This window comes from Schistocerca americana, chromosome 3, assembly GCF_021461395.2.
Source record: "Schistocerca americana isolate TAMUIC-IGC-003095 chromosome 3, iqSchAmer2.1, whole genome shotgun sequence".
Classification (NCBI taxonomy): domain Eukaryota; kingdom Metazoa; phylum Arthropoda; class Insecta; order Orthoptera; family Acrididae; genus Schistocerca; species Schistocerca americana.
The window spans coordinates 240,070,502-240,093,555 of NC_060121.1; the positions used below are offsets into that span (position 1 = coordinate 240,070,502).

At 37.0% G+C, this 23,054-nt stretch overlaps 2 protein-coding genes across 4 annotated transcripts in view; one reads left to right on the forward strand and one right to left on the reverse strand.

Moving 5' to 3' along the window:
* LOC124607078 (luciferin sulfotransferase) overlaps nt 1-7,630 on the forward strand; it is a 73,449-nt gene extending 65,819 nt beyond the window's left edge. For both annotated transcript variants that reach the window (XM_047139255.1, XM_047139256.1), the window contains exons 3-7: nt 1,763-1,862; nt 2,343-2,496; nt 3,445-3,565; nt 6,955-7,049; nt 7,136-7,630. In XM_047139255.1, the coding sequence (XP_046995211.1) occupies nt 1,763-1,862; nt 2,343-2,496; nt 3,445-3,565; nt 6,955-7,049; nt 7,136-7,435 (770 nt within the window). In that variant the 3' untranslated portion in view covers nt 7,436-7,630. The remainder of the gene's footprint in view (nt 1-1,762; nt 1,863-2,342; nt 2,497-3,444; nt 3,566-6,954; nt 7,050-7,135) is intronic.
* A 318-nt stretch (nt 7,631-7,948) lies between these two features.
* LOC124605707 (luciferin sulfotransferase-like) overlaps nt 7,949-23,054 on the reverse strand; it is a 170,229-nt gene continuing 155,123 nt past the window's right edge. For both annotated transcript variants that reach the window (XM_047137575.1, XM_047137574.1), the window contains exons 5-6: nt 17,639-17,733; nt 7,949-9,170 (exon numbers count right to left, since the gene is read on the reverse strand). In XM_047137575.1, coding sequence (XP_046993531.1) covers nt 8,877-9,170; nt 17,639-17,733 — 389 coding nt within the window. In that variant the 3' untranslated portion in view covers nt 7,949-8,876. The remainder of the gene's footprint in view (nt 9,171-17,638; nt 17,734-23,054) is intronic.

Here is a 23,054-nt window from a genome sequence, read left to right on the forward strand (position 1 = left end):
TGTCCCAAGAAGACAACAACCAGGAACTCAATACAATAAGAGAATAATTACAAATACGAGGGTTGTCCAGAAAGTAAGTTCCGATCGGCCGTGAGATGGAAAGCACAGTGAAAACCAGAAAAATTTTATTTGCAGTAGTTAGGTACACCTTCCACCTACTTCTCTACATAGTCACTGCTTCAACTTCGAGTTTTTTCATAGTGTTATATCAACTTTCCAATATCCTCGTCATAGAAAGCAGCTGCCTGTGATTTTGGCCAGTTATCTGCACTGGTCTGCAGCTCATTATCTGTGGAAAAAAATTTGTCTCTACAGCCAGTGGTTCTTGTGAGCAGAGATGAGGCTCAGGGGATCCAATTACAGGACTGTATTGTGGGTGATCAAACACTTCTCATCGGAAACGCTGCAGGAGCGTCTTCTTTGCCCCTGTAGTGTGCGGCCTAGAACTGGCATGAAGAAGGAACAGCTCGACAGTTTTGTTATATGGGCTGCATAACACATGCGAAATCTCTAACCAGGCCCTCATACTTGGCAGGAGATGCTATTTCCACACGCATCTTAATGTGCTCACTGTTCACTCAAAACTGAAAAGAGCAACATGACACAATTGACAGGATTACTAGAGACTCTGCCCAACACATCTGTGCAAAGCTTTACCAGATTTCCCCAGTGGTTCCTATTTTGCAACTGATCAGCACTTACTTTCTGGACAACCCTTGTAATAAATTTGACTCCAACATTATTGATAAAATTCTCAATAAAAAACTGATGAAGCAAACCAGATCCCTGGTATACACAGGTACAACATAGAAAGACCAGAAAAGAAATGGTGCAGTGTACCTTTTATAGGTAAAACTTAAAATAGTATAAGCAACATTTTAAAAGAAAAGCGTTTCTCTGTGCTCTTCTGTTGTACAGACAACAGGTAGATGTCTTTTCAGTTCAGAAGATAAACAATCAGACTGGGAGGTCAATTTGCACTAGGCACAGAGACCACTGTGGAAGTTGGGGATCAAAGAAGCCAGATTTACCATAATGAAAACCACAAATTCATAATAGTTATAGAAGTCCTACACAGAAGGAAAGGGTGCAAAGCTCACTCAGAGATAAATTTTAAAAATTAAGAAAGATGTGTGTATCCCACATTTATTACTGAATGAACAAGCTCCAGTCAATTATTCACCCCTTTTAGACAATATTGCAACTCTTGAGCAGAAGAAAAAGATCTTGGTGCCTTCATTCACATAACAAAAAATTCCATTCTTCTGCATAGCTCTACTCCAACATGTATTACTGTATATGCTTTGCTAATGAATTTTGAAAATGTGGTCATAATGAATTTTGTAAATCCATATGTAATTTTGTCAAAATTGTCAACAGAGATAACTTTTCTCGTTTAATTCAAGAAATGATATTTTAAATCACTTGACATGATTATCTTTGCTTGGTTCTCATCTTTGTCATCAGTTATGTACTAGAAAAATTGAATTGTAACCTGAAACCTAGGTTGTGCAGTAATAATAGAGTTTGTAAAACAAGGCTAAAACATGTTTTATTTAGTTAACACAGAAGAGGATTTTATTTAATTGTCTGGAGAAAGGAACTAGGGAAATAAGTAAGACTGGAGACAAGAGATTCCCGATACATATTGCTTTTTATTTGCATAATTTGGGACTATAAATGTCCATTATTTATGGGTATGCTATATTTTAATTTACAATTTGTGATATTATTATTATTACTATTATTATTATTTAAACAGGTAGCACATGGGCACAAGAGATGGTGTGGTGCATTGCCAATGATCTGGATTTCAAGAAGGCTAAAGAAACAATGCAGCAGTTGAGGACACCATTGCTTGAGTAAGTGTCTGATAGTAAACAAAAGTGGTATAAGCATATACAACAGATGAATGAAATATTACTTAAACTTAATAACGAATGCAGCTTGATGAACATTGTTCAACTGTGAACTGACATTATTGTAGTTCGTTTGTTAGTCTAAATTTCAAACTGGTTGATCTCTTAGGTTCTTTCTCATATTGTTCAAGTTTATAGACTTCTATTCAGATAACAAAATAATTTTATCTATTTATTAATATAGTGTGAAGTTATGGCAGAATGTAAACACTTTAGGAGTAACAGAGACCACCTAGCAAATAGCAGAGGCATTGAGTTGTCAGCAGGCGTGCACACACACACACACACACACACACACACACACACACACACACACACACACACACAACTATGCCACTGCATTGTGTTGGCTGGACTCACAATCCTTCTATTCACATTTTTCAACAATTTCTATGCTAACAATGTTATTGCTATGTTTTCCAGGCTTTCAGCAATTATGGTAGATGATAATAAGGAATGGATGAAAGAACTTGGAAATTCTGTTGATTTGGTTGAAAAAATGCCAAGGCCTCGCTTCATTAAAAGCCATTTGCCTCTGGAATTGTTACCTACACAAATTAATGTTGTGAAACCCAAGGTAATTAAATTACATAGACATGGCTAATATCTTTCCAGACATCATATAAATATTGCTTTTTAAAAATGTTTTTTTTTTTCATCTAAACATTTGTCAATCATGTGAACATGTTATACATTGCCACTGTTGTTGGTGACTATTATTTATTATTTACTCACTTTATCTTTGGCTGTTGGCTAGTATTAATTCAACAGAAATTGGAAGACTTCGACAACATGTCATATATGTGCCACCACCAGTGAACTTTTGAGGACAGCACATTAAACCATATTTTTGGGAGAACAGATATTTACTTTGAGTGTATTTACCAATATACAAGGCAATTTCAGCTTCAGTCACATTTATGCCAGACTTCACAACTATTTATGCTCCGTATGAATCAGAAAATGTTTGCTCGAAATTTTTCATTGGTAATACCTCATGAGTATGCCTGAGCTTTTCTTTTCTCACTACAGCATTCAACATGTCCAGCACTGGCTGTAACTTCCTTTCTATATTGTCTGTACTGCCTGGCAGGAAATTGCATGCAATAATTCATTAGCAATCTCACAATGTAGTAAGTGAATAATGAATTTTTATTTAATGGGAATGTATTACATTTTTGTGTATACACATCCATAAGTGGGCAAACTGGAAAACGTATTTTTGCATTTAATTTGGGTACACAGTAACAAGATGTAGCAGGAGCAACATGTAAAGATGATAACTGTGTGTGCTGCAAGTACTGACAAATTAAATTAATCAACGCAGGACTTAAAAACTTTATATGTTTTTCTGCTGGTAATTACTTTTTTTGTGTGTGAGATATATTTTTGTGGTTTTGTTTGTAACACAATACTGAGAAAACATTTATGCTTAATTTCAGAAATGAAATATTTTATATAATAAAAATGAATGCGATATATAAATTGCACATATTGATAAGTACTGATACATCTCTCCCTTTAGATAGTATATGTGGCAAGAAATCCAAAGGATATGTGTGTGTCTTACTACCACTACTGCATGTTGATTCACAACCTAAAGGGCACAGTTGAAGACTTCTGTGACTTGTTTCTCAAGGACCGTGGTAAGAAAGCTGTTTTGTGATGTTTTGGTTTTTTGTATTTTTTGCATGTATGATAAAATATACATTGATTATGCAACTATATGTTATTTCATAGGTACACTGTGTTGTATACATAAACTTCTTTGTGTTTGGAAGACCTAAAGGCTACAAATATAATTTTCACATACACTGTACACAACACCAGATTAATTTTGCTTTGCACTTAGTTCTGTTTGACTATTAGTACAAATGCACACATAGTTATTACCAACTCAACTGTAATAAGAGCTTCTTTATTTCACTATTAGTCCAAAGCAGTGAAGTATCTTGGTTGTGAAAACACAACAGGGAATGTAAAAAAAGCATACTGATTGCAGTTGAGATGATGAGCATCTAGTCTAGTTTTGTACTTAATATGGCTGTAGCACGTGCAATAGTAAACCTGATTACACTTCAACTGTAGTGATAAATATTCCCAAATTCTTGACACATTTTCGTTTTTGGTTAGTTCAAAAATTAGCAGCAGAGCTAGAATGAAAGAAATCTTTATTCTACAGAGAAGACAGATCATAATGACACATGGTAATAAAAGTCAAATGTGGAGGAGAGCCCTCTTGAGGAATCTTGGTATTAACATATTTAAAGCAACTTTTTGATGCTTTTTTTTGCAAAGAACTTTGATTACAAATTTCAATCTAACTGGGAAATATCCTCTTATGGCATAAGAAGGAAGAAGAATTTTCACAGGAACATTAATATCAATGTCCGTTGTCAGCCGTTTCCTCTGACCATTTTCAGGCACTGCAGTGACATCTTTACTACTACAGATCTTGCTCTGTCTGCTGCCACCAGCAGCTGTAATGGCAGGGTACAGCCTGAAAATGGTCTGAGGAAAGGGCTGAAAGTGGTTGCTAACAAATAAAAATCTGAAAATGTGATCAAAACTGTTTTTAATTTGATTTTTAGCATTTTATACTGATAACAGTTTACTCCAGTTACAGAATGTTTTCTAAAATTTTAAGTTTCCAGCAGACAGCAGGAAACAGATAACACATGTGCATTTAAAAATAAGTTAAAGATATACCTTATAATGTTCCTATTCATAAATAAAACATTAACAATATACCTTATTAATGTTTTAGTTATAAATAAAGAATACATCGTCATGTTCATTCAAGCATGAGAACATAGTTCAAGTTCAAAAAACATTCAGTTCAGTGGCAGTAGATTATTGGGCTATTGCAGATATCTTTTTGTAAGGAGAGCTCCCACACAACCTCACAAAAAATCTGATGCAAAAATGATTTGAACAATGGAGTAAATAATGATGGTGTTTGTAGACTCAAATGGGGTTTACTCTCAAGAAGTCTATCACTAAGTGGATATATTTGATAAGTTCATAGATTTCCAGCAGAAGTCTCATTAATTTTGTGTCAGGTTTTGTATGTGTTGTTTTCTGATGGTGTGCAAATACACATTTGTAAACAACTGCTTGTTTACTGCCATTAGACTCCACAATTTTGATGAAAATTGTCAGTTCAAGGACACAGCTCAAGGTCAAAAGAAATCATGAACTAATATGTCATGATTCATAGTTTGTTATTAACAGAGCAGACTGATTCTCTTTGCATCATGACACCATTATTGACATGTTCAATGTAACTAGAAATTCTTTTACATGCACAGATCTATGATAATTAAACACATGTATTCTTTTTACTTAATGTATTAATATATGACAGATATATTTCTCATACAGTCTCAGAGTCTTGTTAAAATGAATCTTACTTACTTTGTATAAAGGAATATGCTTCAATCAAAACTACATGTCATTAGTTATTTTGTGCTTGCTTGCCATTAGCCTCCTCCCTACGTTGAAAGCTGTTCTCATGACAGTGATGACCAAAAGGTATTTGCAATCTTATTTAAAGTAGCAGTGGGTAGACCATATTTTCATGAAAATACTGTGAATATGATGTTAATTTCACACAATTTTAAGTTAATCGCATAATTCTCTGACATATGGATTCTTGACATAAATAATGCATAGTAGTCATATGAAACCTAGTAATAATTTTAGTATTTCAAGACGCTCATATTTTCTTATAACAAAGGCACTAGCTAGAACTAAAGTAGTATCTCATAACTTATGTATCTGAATATATAAACATATAGAATAAAGTGTGTGTCAAACTGGACTTACATTAAAATACTTACCTTTTATGGACAATATTCTTACCCTCTGGCCTGCCTCATTTCTTCAATCTGCCAGTGCCATCTTTCCAAACTCTTTCCTCAAAACTACCTTGCTGCCTTAGCACTTTTGAGAGAAGGATATGTGGGATGATTATTGAGACAGTCTATGGGGTGTTCCCAAAATGAGGAGCTCAGTTGGTAAGAGCTTTGCCCTCATAAGACCAGAGCTTAGGCTTGAGGCCTAACTAGTGAATTACATTTCAGCTCCCAGATTCCAGAGCTGAGTAAAGATTCATTCTTAAACTGAATATTGTTAGTTTTCGAAGTTCCAGACCTGGCAAGCCATCTTTAGCAGAGTGTTCTGTGGATTCCCTTTCAATATTTCATTCTATGAACTTATCCTTACTCTTGAGGCAGAGCTACCACAATATCTGATTACATCTCCTCACCACCATTCTTCCTACATCAAATCTTACCATATTGTAATCCTTTCATTGTTGCCTCATCATCTAGATACATTCGTACAACTTCTAAGTCTACACCTAGTCTCTTAACTACACAAACATTGTCACAATGGTCATTACATTGGTGAAGGGCTCTTCAAGCTCGCTCAGAAAATAATCATTTACTGGTTGACTAATACCTGTAGCTTATTATTTGTCAATTGCATCAAGGCTACATTTACACAGTCCAAATTGAGATGTTGTTTACACTAAGATCCCAGATGTATTCAGTCCATATCCTGCTGAGTGTTCCTCTCCTAGTGTCTACTTGAATCTAAATGAAATATTGTATCTCCTTTCTCAAATGATAATTTCTTTTTGACTAATAATTTTATTGGTTTCACAAATTAATTCCAGGTTTTAGTTTGGGCTTACTCACCTTTATGCTCAGAGTGAATGAAATTTTCTGTCTTTTATGCAAAAGCTTTCCTTTTGTTACATTTGCACCCTCTATCCCTTGCATACTCACTTCCATTGACGTTTAATGAACTGTATCCATAAGAATAGATTTGATCCTCTGTTATTTACATCTACATCTGCATCTGCATCCCATTGACACACTCCCAAAAAATTAATGATTTTTAGATATTTATTCTCAGACTCACACAACACAAATTCCAATATGTTTGTGGCTACGTTGCACAATAAAATGTTGAATCATTATTGTTCCTTTTTTGTGCACTATGAAAATATATGTATATTCAATTGCAGCTCCTGTTGGCCCTGTATGGAATCACATACTTGGATTTTGGAAGAAAAGACATGAACCAAACATATTATTTCTCAAGTATGAAGATATGAAAAGGGTAAGTTCAGTTTTTACACAGTTATTGACAGAACTGAAATTACTACTCAATATTTCTCAAATTATTTCTACTCTTAATTTTTGCAGGATCAAAAAGGAGCTATTCGTAAAGCAGCAGCTTTCTTGGGTAAGACTCTCGTGGAAGAACAGGTAAACCAGCTGGCTGAATACCTCAGCTTTGGTAATATGAAGAAAAATCCAGCAGTAAACCTTGAACCAATTATTGCAAGGAAAAATGGTCCCGAATTTCTTAATAAGAGTGACCTGCGATTCATTCGGAAGGGTGAAATTGGAGACTGGAAAAACCATATGAGTGAAGAAATGGCTGCTCGTTTTGATGCTTGGACTGAAGAAAACATCAGGGGAACAGGTCTTACTTTTGACTGAAAAAGCATAGTGCCCATTCTCCCTGGAAACTAAATACTGAAAATGATTTCCATCATTTCATGTTACAAACAGCTACTGCTCAACAACTGAATCAGTGCACTTCAAATGTTGCCCTATACAAAGCAAAGTACAGCGGTAGTGTGGACTCTGTGATGCAAATTTTGTTGGAATGTGGATCCTACTGTGCTGAGTTTTGTGCCAGTTTAAGAAAATTCTGCCATACAGAATGTTATTTGGCACTGCCCGCCCCCCCATCCACCCCGCTCCCCCCCCCCCCCCCCCCCCCACCTGCTCTCCTCTCCTCCTGTTCATCACATACTTTCACCTGTGTCTGTTTTCATAACTAATTATGATACAATTGTATGCCTATTTTGTAATTGTACACCTCTACCCCCCTCCCCCTTTCCATATCAGCTTGACACCTCAAGTACCTGCTTGTGTTGCTTAGGCCTTAAATCAGCCTTGGCTGAGCTAGATTAACTATAGTAGTTTTTACTTTAGAAAGGATAAAAAAATTGTGCAAATGTATCTTTTATTCACAATTTATTTACAGAATGTACAAAAAGTTACATTATAAAAAAGGTTACTGGAACTGAAGTATTAGTTTTAAATGCAAAAACAATAAAATACATTCAAAATGAAGAAAATTGAAAGAAGTCAGAATTTAAGACCTTATTGTTACATGAGGTTAATGTGAGAAAAATACAGTTATTACTCTTGTCAAATTCATGCATATGCAGTTCAATAAAATAAATGTAGGTATGCAGTGGATGACTACTGACTAAGTAGCATGGCACGTCTTACAACATCTTTGGCTATTAATGCATCATTTTTAATTCTGTAAGAAGTCATTTTAATAAGACATGCAGAGCTAAACTTATCTTGTTAGTTTCTTAGAGAGCATATAGTTTTGTACTTGGATATTAAGATAAAGACAGTAACCTTACTTAATAGCTGAATGTATCAGCGAGGTAACACAACAGAGTTTTATATGAATAAAGAATTTTTTTCAACTGGATGCCATTTGTTCTCATCTACCATCATTCTGTAAAATATTTAGGTACTTCAACATAACTACACATTATTGATGGATTCTATTACTTTGTTATAAAACAAAACAAAAAGTAAATTTTTTTTGCATTTCTTGATTAACATAATCATTCAGAACTTCATAGCTGTCTTAAATGGTTGTATTTTCATGGGATGTATTTTACAACTAGGTATTTTACGCTTATGTAAATTTTACTGCTTTGCTGTTGTAAGTGGACTGCATACATTTGTGTGTTTCACTGTTTTGTAAACAGGTAAATATGTACAACTTATCTGAGTACCAGAGCCATTTCTACAAGTGGAAGACTGTGGATCAGAGATGAACATGAAAAGATCGGTAGAGTACAGACATCATTTTAATGAAAGATAGTAACACTTCATGTAGACCTTCTCACAGAGTAAGACCAGTGTCCTTAAGATTCTCCTCTTCCCACTTGTCAAACTTATCGATTAACTCAGGTGACATTTTAGCCTTCCATTCTCCAACTGTACCACTTCGCATGAATTCTCCATCAGCTGCTATTAGATTGTATGTGCGATTTATCTCAACAACAGCTTCATAATTCACAGATGGATTGTTCTTCATATTTTGGAAACTCAAATGATTAGTTAAGATATCAATTTGTGAATCATTGAGCTCTTTTCCTAAAAACTTTGCCGTCTTTCTAATGACAGATGGAAGGTCCTGAAAATAAAAAAAGGATGTAAAATAAATGATATTTGTAAAGAATATACATCAAATCTGGAAACATAAACAGCTCAGAGTGATTTTTCAAATGCAAAATACACATCATAGGCTGAGGTAGCAATAAATAAACACATCAGAACGTGTGAAATATAAAAGAAACTGCAGCTGCTACTACGCGATTACATTGTTGATAGACCAAGTTTGTAAAAAAAAAATGGAGAGCAGTTCATATGATGTACAGGTAAAACTTCGTGTGAAGAGAATTTCTTTTATGAAAGCTTGACATGCTGCCAGTTTCTTTTATTTATGGAGACATGTTACTCTTTAACTGTAACAGAACAAAATCATTCTTTCAGTTCAATATTCTTTGCAACTGTTTACTTCCTAAGCCAAAGAGGAAAACTATTTAAAATGTATTCACTATTGTTGTTACTGTTGTTATTGTTTCACTCATTTTGCATAGCATTTCTTATTTTATTATTTACTATTCCATTTTTTTCTACACAACTTGAGCTGTGGTTACTATAATAACTGCTTTATAGGTTTCATGAAGAATTTTACACTTGTGTATTTCATTCCTTTTTTTTTTAGCCAAAGTTAATTTCTCTAGAGACAAATGTGGATCTTATCTGATCATAGTACTATGTTCGGAAATACCACTGTTACTTTTGTATTGTAAGAGATTGTTGACAGCAAATTTCATCTGTGAGTACTGTGGGGCTGTGAATAATACTCCAAATTGCTTAGTCAGATATGGTATCCGCAAGATAAATATGTGTCAACCCCACACGATGGTTCTAATTACATTCTTTTGTGCAACGAATATTTTTTTTGTCAAAAATAAGTGAAGAGTTAGTCCAGAATATTATCCAAAAGACATCAGTAAGTAAAAACATGCAAAATACATTTACTTACTGACTAATAAGTCCCCAAGGCTGGCCATCATTCAAATGGCAAAAGAATCTGAAGCTTAATGTTTTAGCGTTTATAGTACATGCTTCTATTTTTTTCAATTTAATTTTTAATCACTATACAAATGTACATTTAATTCTACAAACCACTGTGAAGTGCATGGCAGAGGGTACATTCAATTGTACTAGCTATATGAGTATTTTCCTGTTCCATTCATCTATGACTGTTTAAATGCGTTTGTGTATGCCATAATTAATCTATTTTTGTCCTCACATTCCAATGGGAGCTATATATAGGGGGTTGCAGTATATTCCTAAGCTCATCATTTAAAGCTGTTTCTCTAAACTTTGAAAGTAGGTTTTCTTGAAATAGGTCTGTGCCAGTTCAGTTCTTTCAACATCTCTGTGATACTCTCCTGTGGGCCAGACACACCTGTCACCATTTGTGCTGCCCTTCTCCATATACATTCAATACAGCCTATTAGTCTCATGTGGTAGGAGTCACATATACAGGGTTATTACAAATGATTGAAGCGATTTCACAGCTCTACAATAACTTTATTATTTGAGATATTTTCACAATGCTTTGCACACTCATACAAAACCTCAAAAAGTTTTTTTAGGCACTCTCAAATGTTTGATATGTGCCCCTTTAGTGAAACGGCAGACATCAAGCCGATAATCAAGTTCCTCCCACACTCGGCGCAGCATGTCCCCATCAATGAGTTCGAAAGCATTGTTGATGCGAGCTCGCAGTTCTGGCACGTTTCCTGGTAGAGGAGGTTTAAACACTGAATCTTTCACATCACTATGCGTGAAACTTGCCCGCACGCGTTCAACCGTTTCTTCGCTCACTGCAGGCTGACCTGTTGATTTCCCCTTACAGAGGCATCCAGAAGCTTTAAACTGCGCATACCATCGCCGAATGGAGTTAGCAGTTCGTGGATCTTTGTTGAATTTTGTCCTGAAGTGTCGTTGCACTGTTATGACTGACTGATGTGAGTGCATTTCAAGCACGACATACGCTTTCTCGGCTCCTGTCGCCATTTTGTCTCACTGTGCTCTCGAGCGCTCTGGCGGCAGAAACCTGAAGTGCGGCTTCAGCCGAACAAAACTTTATGAGTTTTTCTACGTATCTGTAGTGTGTCGTGACCATATGTCAATAAATGGAGCTACAGTGAATTTATGAAATCGTTTCAATCATTTGTAATAGCCCTGTACTTGAGTGATATTCCAGGATGGGTTAGGTTACACAAGGAATTTGTAACCAATCTCCTTTCTAGACTGATTGCATTTCCCTACTATTCTACCAATAAATTAAAGTATGCTACCTGTTTTACAACTAAGCCTATATGAGTGTTGTATTTCAAGACACTATGAAGTGTTACACCCAGGTACTTGTATAAGTTTACCGATTGTGGATTGTGAGCTTCACTGAAACTCTGCAAGCAAGGCTGGTATTCTTAATATTCTCTGCTGGTCTCTGGAATGATGCAAGTATGACCTAAGAGCATAGACGACAGGCACCGCTCAATCCAACGTGTCTGCAGTTGGTTACACCATGTCCCCCCAATGGCTGCTATAATAGTCTCTTCAGCATCCTGAATGAGGCTCCCAGGCATGTACAGAGTGTACCTGGTGTTCCTTCTGATCCCTTGTCATTTTCCTAAAGGGTACCATTATTCACCACACGTCAGAACTGCCAATGACAAACAGGCTACTACCTATTGGGGTTTGCCTCTTCTTGATACAGGACACAGCAGGTTTCTCAACATGAGGAGAATCTCACTGGCTCAATTTCAGCTTCAGTGGAAGACAACACCTCTAACTCATTTGTTAAGTGTGTTCTTTCTGGTCCCTGTCTCCACAGTACTGAAAACCTAGATCTACCACTGACATGCCACTCAGATTCAAGTGGATGAGTAGCAATGGGTCCTGTATTTCCTGCAGAAGAGACAGTCTCCTCAATGGTACATGACTCTTGGTAGCCCTCAGAACACACCCATTCAAAGTGCACACCCAAGAAATTGTAGTGGTTTGCTTGCTTGAATGATTACGCTCTCTGATTAAAATAAAACTGTAGATCTTTAACATAGAGTAAGGACACTAATTGACCCACAATCAGACTTTGTAGAATGCACATTTTAATTTGTCTCATAAAGTGATATGGTGAACTTATCTTTTCATATTACTTCAACACCCCTCAGTATAACTTCCTGCAATTTGTGTCTTAAATGGTATCTGAAACAGGTGTAAGGTGAACCATTTATCCCAAAAACATTTTATGTAACGGATACATAAAATATATTCACAGAAATGTATGAAAGGTATAGAAAGTTGTGAATATGAACGACTCTCAGCTGTATGAGGGAATGATGGAAAGGAAAATTTGTGTCAGAGTGGGACTCAAATGTGGATTTCCCACATCATGTGACTGATTACCTTAACTGCTTTAGCTATCCATGCATGATTCACAGCCAGAGCCAAACTCCCAAATGTCATTGTTCCTGAATCACAACATGTACTCATACACACATTATGTATTCCCATACAGGGCAGGATGTTTAAATTGAAAGTCACAGTCTAATATCAGCAGATAAATGCGATATTGCAGTGCCTGTGTTTTTACGAAAGACAATGCAATGTTCCTTCAGACATGTACACATATGGGAAATCTGGGTTCAAGTTTGGTGTGGCACAAATTTTCACTTTTACCATTTCCTCATACAGCTCATAGTTGTTCAGATTTTCAACTGTGAATACATTACGTGTATTTCATAATCACTGTAGTCATCGTAGCACCTGTTCCTTCAACGTGCATGTAGTCTCAAGGAACATTGCATTGATCTTCTTAAAAATTTAGGCACTGCAACATTGTGTTATGTAACAGAGTATTATGGCTGACACAATCAAATGACTTTTATAAGTTGCAGGAGATTTCAGCTGGTGCTATTTTATGATTTAAAATTTTTGCTATGGACTCATTGAGAGGATAAATGGTTGCCTCAGTAGAGCGTCTGTTTTGAAATACATATTGTGTTTAACTAAGTATCATAATAATACATAGATGTGTGACAATTCTTGAGTACATTAGCTTCTTAAAAATTATGGAGAATGATGGAAGGAGTGAGGCTGGACAGCAGTTACTGACATATGTGGGGTCACCTTTTTCTATAGAGAGGTATACCAATTGTCCATTTCAATCAGCACTGGAAAATACCTTTACAGACTGATGTATTTATTAAACATATGGCAAAGAATGATACACAGCACTTGCACCCAAGTGCTTGATTATTTGTTGGATACGTTCAAATCTCTCGTCCTCTACAGTTTTTACCCTTTACAAACATCTAGTATCATCAAAGTTATACCTTGAAAATCTAACGCATGTCCTGCCACCCTGTCCCCTCTTCTTTTTGCCAATGTTTTCCATGTGATCCTCTTGCACCATTTTGTCGAGAAACACCTCATTTCTTATCTTATGACTCCATCTAATTCTCAACATCCTTCTATACCGTCACATGTCAAATGACTTGTTTTTCTCCCAGTCTGTGATTCACTTGTGTAAAATACTGTGCTCTACATTCTCAGAAATTACCACCTCAAATTAAGTCTGGTGTTTGATATTAGTAGATGTCTTCTGGCTATGAATGCCCACTTTGGGTGTGGTTATTTGCTTTTCATACCCCATTTGCTTCATACATCATGTGATCACTGCTACTCTTCATTGCTTTTGTCTTTCTTCACTTTACTCTCAATCCTTAGTGTATGCTCATTGGATCTTTCATTCAATTTAAGAAGTCCTGCAGTTCTTCCTCATATTCAATGTAGACAGGAATGACATCGGTGATTTTTAGCATTCATACCCTTTCACTCGGAATTTTAATTCCATTCTTCAACTTCACTAAACCAAGCACTTTGTTCTCGGTCTTACAGTCTTATTTTTCCCTCTTGGTTGTAGTACATATTGTATATTACACATATTTCTCTATAAGATGCACCAATTTTCCTGAGAATTTCGAACATCTTGCACCATTTTACATTGCTGAATGTTTTTTTGTAGGTCAAAAAATCCTATAAAGGGCAAGCTGATCATCCTCAATTTCCTTTTCAGGTATTCTGTATATTATTCTTGTTACCGGCTTAGGAGCACTAGCTGTTAAATTTTTTATGTGATACTTCTCACACTTATCTAACTTGCTACCTTTGGTATTGTGTGGATGCCATTTTTTGAAAGTCTGGTGATATGTCTCCAGTGTCAGAGATTCTACAAACCAAGCTGAATAGTGATTAATAGATATTCTGAAGGAATGTTGTCTATGCCTTCCACTTTATTTGATCCCATGCCTTCCAAAACTCTGTTAAGCTCTGACTCTAATTCTGGATCTCTGTTTTCCATAAGAACTCCTTTTCTTCTTCTGTAATATCATCATGCAGTTCCTCTCGCCCTCACAAAGGCTTTCAAAATACTCTCAAAATACTCTTGCCACCTATCTGCTCTCTCTCTGTGTTTAACACTGGAATTCATCTTGCATTTTGCATGTTGACACCCTCACTTTTAAGTTCACTGAAGGTTGTTTTGACCTTTATGTACGCTGAATCAGTCCCTCCCGTGACCAACCCTTTCTTGATTTCTTCAAGTTTTTCCTTCAGCCATTTTGCCTATGCTTCCCTGCACTTCCTATTTATTTCAATAGTGTCTTTTCCTGGACCTTTTTCGTATTTCCTTCTTTAATCAGTTTAAGTATTTACTCTGTTACACAAGGTTTCTTTGCAGTAACCTCTGTTCTACCTATATATCTCCATCTGACTTCTCTGACGGCCCTTTGTATAAATGTCAGATCCTCTTCAATTTAACTGAATAACATGTTATAAAGCTAGATATTATCATTGTCTTCACAGGATATAATCAGTTCCAAGAAAATTCTGTTTTTGAGGGACATGATGATTTTCCTTATTCCCCAAGTGGATGTGCGATAAATTTTCATTTCAGTAAATTTCCATTTCTTTTCTTCTTTAGAGTGGTGTTTTACACTCACTTCTGAACTTACAGGACCAGTTTTCATGTATACTTTTATAAAATGATAATTAAAAACATTTGCTCCACATGAAATGTCTTTCTTGATGCACCTACTCTCTTCAAAATAAATAGTTATATACTTTGAGGCATCTTTCCCTGTCTCTGTTTCTACCACATTTTGTATTTATTTGATTTTTGTCTGATCTTTCAATTTCTGTCTTTCACTGTTGCATTCTAAGCCAAATTATTTTCCCTTGATCTATGGTCAGTTCAAAATCATACTATACTGCAAGCCATCTGAGGAGATTACTGTTAAACATCCTGTGGACAGCGAGGTCATTAGAGATGGAGCACAAGCTCGGATTAGGGAAGGTTGGGGTAGGAAATCTGACATGCCCTTTCACAGGAACCATCCTGGCATTTGCTTGAAGTGATTTAGGAAAATCACAGAAAACTTAAATCAGAATGGCCGGATGTGGGTTTGAACTGTCGTCCTCCTGAATGTGAATCCAGTCTGCTAACAACTGCCCCATCTCACTCGGTTTTACAGCAATGCTCATGCATTGTGTGGCCTCAACCAATTCTTTCTGATCTAGTAGCAATTACTTGTTGTATTCTGTACTCCACGGCACAGCGAAAAGTGAGGAAGAGTTTTTGGAACTCCTTCCACAACTTCAGTTTGCCATTTTTCATAATTCCTCTAGTTTAATTTCCACTGTGGCTGTCAGTGAACAGAAAATGTGTTATTATTGTTAGAATGTAGATTGTCAGTTTCTTTGCACTGACAAGTGAGGAGTATTTGTAATGCTAGTACAACAAAATGAGAGATCACTGTTGAAGAGCAGTTATTAAAGGGAGGTACAGTACTTCGGAGTAGGTGTGAAATACCTTTTAGTTGCACAAAGTGCTTTGTGTTTGATTTGGGGGAGTGGGGGGCAGATGGAAGTAGAGCCTTAAAGCATAATGTGTGGAAGCTAACTTTAGATTCCTCAAGCATTCTTGTAGAAGTCATAGAAATTTTAATGTAAGTTTGCAGGTCAGTGTCAACATTTTGTGGGAGAATTACCCTATATCTGAAGCAACTATAATGGAAAGAAAGAGTCTCAATAACAATTTTGTTTAGAAGCTATACAGAAGCATATGAATATAGCTAAAATTATTCTACTCATTGAACTATACTGCACATGTTCAGTAGTATTGTTGCCTACAGAAATACTATGACAGATAGCACACAGACATCTTGTACTTTTGGATTACATCATAATTATAAATTCATATAAATTATATATATATATATATATATATATATATATATATATATATATATATGCTTGTGTCTGTATATGTGTGGATGGATATGTGTGTGTGTGTGTGTGTGCGAGTGTATACCCGTCCTTTTTCCCCCTAAGGCAAGTCTTTCCACTCCCGGTATTGGAATGACTCCTTACCCTCTCCCTTAAAACCCACTTCCTTTCGTCTTTCCCTCTCCTTCCCTCTTTCCTGATGAGGCAACAGTTTGTTGCGAAAGCTTGAATTTTGGGTGTATGTATGTGTCTGTTTGTGTTTCTATCGACCTGCCAGCGCTTTCGTATGGTAAGTCACATCATCTTTGTTTTTAAATATATTATAATATAAATTCATAATTTTAGTCAAATAGCGTAAATATATGAAAATACATGCAGTAGTTAGCTGGTGACTGCTGAAGGGCTAAAAAAGCTAATACTTCAAGACATACTAAATAAATCAATTAACTACTTATTTTTTTCAAAGCTTGAAAATTTGTCGTAAACACCAATCTTCCCAATTATAGACAACTAAAATGATATAAGGCATAGTGCTTTGCTTCTACTGTTTTTACTTTTTGTTCTACAATTTTAGTAAACCATCATGATAAGATGACACTAACATACAGCCACTTCTTTGGTCTCCTAAAAACTCATCTATAGTTCTCAGCATTAATTCCAGTTCAGTTTTTGACACCTCTTCCTTCAATGAAGGTCATTTACAAATTGGTGGATAGCTTCAGGATTATTTCCATGTACCTAGTTTACAATTTGAAAAATACAACAGGTATAAACTAATAAATAAATCTCATTATAGGTTACAAAAGCGCAAATTTAGTTTTTGACTTATATCAGAAGAGGACATAATAAATCAGATAAAAGTACTGGTAGAAATAAAATATCAGATACAAATTTGTGTGTTTCTTTTCTTTTGCATTTGTTACCTGCGAATATGGAATTCCTGGCTACTAGAAAGATTTTCACTGTCATTTTAGGACTTTCCTGAACATGAATGCACACTATCTGATTGAAATGCAAGGGTACAGGTCTACCATCCAAATGACACTAATGTTGAGAAAAATCAGAAAAAAGAGTTTTTTTTTTTTTTTTAACTGCTTTGCCAGTTTCATAATTTCATGCAGTAACTACTACATATCTTAGTTATACCTCAGTGCAACACCAGTGTCAGTTCTAACAGCAGACATAATAAGTTAATACGACATACATAACTACATAACATATGGACATTACCTTTTTCATATCTTCATATTTCAAGAACAAGATGTTTGGCTCATTTCTTCGATCCCAGAAGCTCAGGATGTGAGACCAGAATGGTGAGAAACAGACTAAACAAGAGAAACATTTTTTTAAAAAAAGGATAGTGCATCCATTGAGAAACTAAGGATAATTATAAGCAAGACAGCATACTATTTTACACATTTAAACAAATTAGCACTCTTCAGCTTGTGAATTTGGCTAAAAGCGAGCAAATAATATTAATTTCTTAGATGTAGGTCAGGCAGTCTTGCCAATTGTGGTGTGTTACAGGAGGAGGAGGATATTAGTGTTTAACGTCCCGTAGACAACGAGGTCATTAGAGACGGAGCGCAAGCTCGGGTGAGGGAAGGATGGGGAAGGAAATCGGCCGTGCCCTTTCAAAGGAGCCATCCCGGCATTTGCCTGAAGCGATTTTAGGGAAATCACGGAAAACCTAAATCAGGATGGCCTGAGACGGGATTGAACCGTCGTCCTCCCGAATGCGAGTCCAGTGTGCTAACCACTGCGCCACCTCGCTCGGTGGTGTGTTACAGAATAATGACCCTAGACACAAGCTAATTCCAACATTTTCAGAATGCAAAAGCATTTACAACTCTGTTTGTGTAATAAGAGACTAAAGCAAAACACACATCTCCCACTTAGTTGACAGCTCTGAGGAAGACTAAGTTCCATATGAAATAAGTGGAAACAATTTCTAGCTACATCAAACCTTTCTATTTAATAAACAAAAGCAATAATACGATCAATAATATCATTTTATGAGATAGGTGAATTCTAACACTGAGAAAATTGGCGAGAGTTTTGGTGAAATGTCACTTTAAGTTTATAACAGAGAAAGAGTTTACTTACATAATCCAGAGTACAGTATGCATGTCATTAGAAAAGTGATGAAAATATTAGTCTACTAATCTGAATCTGTAATGTTTCTATGCTTATCTGTCATAAGGTCAGGCCTATTAGTTACATCTTGTTCAAAATAACTGGCAACTCGTCCAGAACTGGATTCACATTCTTGCTGCTATGTGAGTCCATCCCTTTGTTCCGAAGGAGCTATCACATTAGTTTGCTTTTACCCTCTGAGTTATGCCCTGTGTCTATCAGAAGGGCTGTCTCAGTTGTCCATGTGCTCATTTCCTTATTTGCTACTTGAAGTTAGAAAGGCTGTTGAAATGTGATTCCCCTATCATGCAGTGGTCACTCGCAGTGGAACCTCCACCACTACCATAGTCTTCATCCCTACCATGACGTTTGTGCAGCTATGAGTCCATGCAATTTAAGTACAGATGTTGTACAACCAATCTGCACAAAATTCTTCTAAGTCTCAGATCTAAGGAATGATAGATTACTTGGTCAGATTTATAATTTGGACAGGTTTGCACATATGCTAAATACAACATGTGAGCGTTTCTTTAGCTATCTTTGAAATGAACAAAGGGATATCAAAGAATTATTGTTACCATTGCACAGGGTGAGATATTCTGGCTGTTTTACTGGCATTTAGCAGATGCTGCATTTCTCATGGTCAATCATGTTTGGCTGTGAGGTGAGGTTATTTCAGTGTCGCAATATTCAAAGCATTTTTTTTTTGAGTTTACTTAAGTGGCCTATGACTGGTAACATGTAGTAAGAGGGACACAGATAGGAAGCATGACTATGTAGACTTGGCAGTCAGTGGGTAATTAATTAATTCATTCAACTGAAAGGTTAATGAATTTTCATAGTTTCTGTAAACTTGTGAATGCAAGAAGTTGGTAGTAAATAATCTTAGAGAGTATATGGCGAAATTGTGATTCATAGTTGATAACAAAGTTGATGTTTCAAATGTTGAAAGTTACTGAGAAACAGCAGTTATATTTTTTTATGGCATGGACTTCTGTGGGTCTGACTTTCAAAAGATAGTGTGTTGTGAGTTACCCTGGACAGGTGTTATTATTTGGTAACCAATTTAGATTGTGATGTTTGGTGGCGTGGGAAATAGTTGTAGAAATGGACTAGGCAGAGTTCCTCAAAGTGGAAATATACTGTGTTGTTTCCATGGTGATTGAATTGTTTGATTTCATGTTTCTGTTTTGATACTGGTATTTTTACTTATTATCCAGAAACATTTTTTATTTCTCATCTCTCAGAGCAAATAAAGTACCATACAGCTGCACATATTACAAATCGATATATTTCAAGGAGTTGTTGAAAATATGATCCTAAATGGAAAATGAAATATAGAGGTATTACCTGTTAGAGCAATGCTGGAATTTGAGAAGATGTCAAGAATTTAATTGTTTTCTACCTCTTTGGAGCGTTGCAAAACCACAATTGTTGCTTTGGTAGGCAGGGACCGTTCAAAACCATTCAACGAAATTTGAACAGGATCTAAAGCAGCAAATGATGTTTATTCGTTGCAACCATCCAGCCACCCTGTTTCACACACACTTGTAGCATGATTATGGAAGGCTGGAGAGGGACAAGGGGGGAGGGTTATTGCAATATTGACAAATACGCGGATGAAACGGCAAAGGATCCCTCTAAAACAACCCTCCCACCTCCCTCACAGTTCCACCGCTGCGGCTCTAACGCCTGATGGCAGGCAACCCTTCGGCACCTCTTACGTTCTGGAAATGCACAAGCCGGCACTACAGTAAAGGCCGGTTCCCACTAGAGCGCGGCGTGCGGCAACGGCAGCGGCAAGCGTTTTCCACTTTGACGCGGCGGCTCGCGGAATTGGCGTTCCCATCTGGAAGCGGCAGACGCTAGCGGTAGCCAATGACGGACAGCCACTGAGGTACGGGGTGGGACCCACCAAAACGACCGGTGTGTTTGAATAACTATATCTTACACCTAAATCAAGGAAAGACGAAGTTGGGTGAAGACATACCAATTTCTCATTTTCTGTACAATGTACTCTTTCACATATTTCATTATTCATGTTTTCTCATTTCAACATAAACAGATTTCATGACTACCGTTCATGATTGTTCACTATCTCCTAACACATTGAAACAATGTACGATAAAAGAGATTATTCAGATAGTTAAGCGAGACAAAAATTTAAAATGTGATACGGTACCAGGTACACGAAAACAGTAAGAACACAAAGGCTAGGTGGAAAGGATGTAAGTGGAAGCCACCTGATAGAATTTCCCACAGAGCATAATGTAATCATCGCCAGCACCTTGCTTAAGAATCACGAAAGAATAATATATATTTGGAACAGAGTTTACGAAACCAGATTTTAAATTGTAAGGCATTTCCTGGTGCAGACGCAAACCTCACTGAAGACTGTCAATAGCAAGAAAAGCGTTCTGAAAAAGAAAATTTGTTCACACCAAATATAAATTCTAATGGTTGGATACTATTTTACAAAGGTATTTGTGTGGAGTGCAGCCTTGTATGTAAGTCAATCGTGGACGATGAACAGTTCTGTCAAGAAGACAATGGACGCTTTCAAAACGTGGTGATCAATAAGAATGCTCAAGATTAGATACGAGTATCGTGTGACTAAAGAAGAGGTACGGAATTAAATAGAGGAGGAAGAGGAAATTACGGCACAACTTTGACAACAATAGGGGTTAGTTGACAGGACGTATTACGGGGCGTCAAAGAGTGGGGACAAAGGGGTTGGGTGTAGTATTCTGATAACAATCATCTGTTGAAATACTATTCTACTATTTTATCTATTAATGTAAGCAGTGAATTTACTCTTCCATGCACTCCTCCACAAAACATTTAAACCAAAACTGAAATCAGCTGAACACCAAATCTTTCAACCACTGTCTGACAACTACTGGATTCACTTCCAACTTTCTATAGCTATCACTGGCTAGCCACACACACATACAGATATAAGGAGAACAAAAATAAACAAACATTAGTTTTCAGCATATAATTCTTTAGGTTGGCAACATGTACATAAACAAACCAGACAGGAAGGGACATGAGGTGAACACACCGTAGTTACGACTTCAAATCAGAGTTTTCGGTAAAACGTCTACTACTAGTGACAGAAGAAAAAAGAGCGAACATGAAAATGTGCTTATGTTCCATAATCTAAGTTTTAGTTCAACCTCTAGCATGTGACCAGGTGAGGGGAAACGTATATGTCCGCCAAAAACTCGATTCACTGTAAGTAATCAGTCATTCACGTAAAAAAAGATGTCAACTGTTTTATAATCTGCAAGTATCACATATCAAAACAAAACTGAATCATTCTAGATTCCACCGAAGATGCCTTAAAGTAAAAGGCGAAACGCGTCTTGAATCAGTAAAGTACACTGGATAAAGAAAAAAAGTTTGTTACTTACCAAAGGAAATAATCAATAGCTGTAGATATTTAGTAAATTACATCTTATGACATACCAGCAAATTAGTTTCGGTTTAACTTCTCATTCCACGTGCTATTAAATGCTACTGAAAAAAATTCATCTATCCCTTCTGAAAAACTGTAGTTAATTTCATATCTCGGTAGATAAACAGATTTAGGATGTTTATCATGCGACGAAATACATGAATTTTCACAAGTTATCGTTTGCAAAATAACACGTTTTGATTTCTTGAACCGTTTACGAAATTTGCAGGTGATACAACCACATGGTTTACGACGAGCAGGACGAAGTACCGGTCGCGTCGCGAGCAACCCGCGCGCGGTCACCGCACAGCCTGTCCGCCGACATATCATTCAATATGTCGAGAACGGTTATAGCTATCGTTCTGCTCTCAGCTTTAAAAACAATTTCGATATGTTGACTAAATTTCATGCGCAATAATGTATTACCTAAAATAAACTGTACGCAAAGTCCACGCAATGCGTTTTTACCTCTGCACACTCATTAAAATTTCGTGTAAAGGTTTACATAAATGCGATACAGCAAGCAACCACGACGAGTAACGAAAAGAAATTCGGTCCTTTATCGAGAGAAGATATCAGGCTGTAACATGCCCCAGAATCAAATTTTTCTGCCGAATAGTTTCCTTGGAATCGGATGATAAGTATTTCACAGCTGCCGCCGCGTCCGCGCCAGCGGTTCGCCGATAGTTCGTGTGGCCCGGGGTTCCGTACATGACGTCACGCTCAGCGCGTTCTGTGATTGGCGGCGCGGACCTGGAGCGCGGCACGTGGCAACGGATGCGGTTCGACATGGTCAAACCGCGACGCAGAGCCCGCCGCGCCGTGCCGCTGACGCCATTTCCATGGCAACCCCGCCGCTGACGCGCGGCAGCCCTAGTGGGAACCGGCCTTAAAAGCCGAGGACGGTTCCCACTAGGACTGCCGCGCGTCAAAACCGCGCGGCAGCGGTGTGGTTGCCATGGAAACCCCGTCCGCGGCGCAGCGGCCTCTGCGTCGCGGTTTGACCATGTCGAACCGCTTCCGCTGCCGCGTGACGCGCTCCAGGTGCGC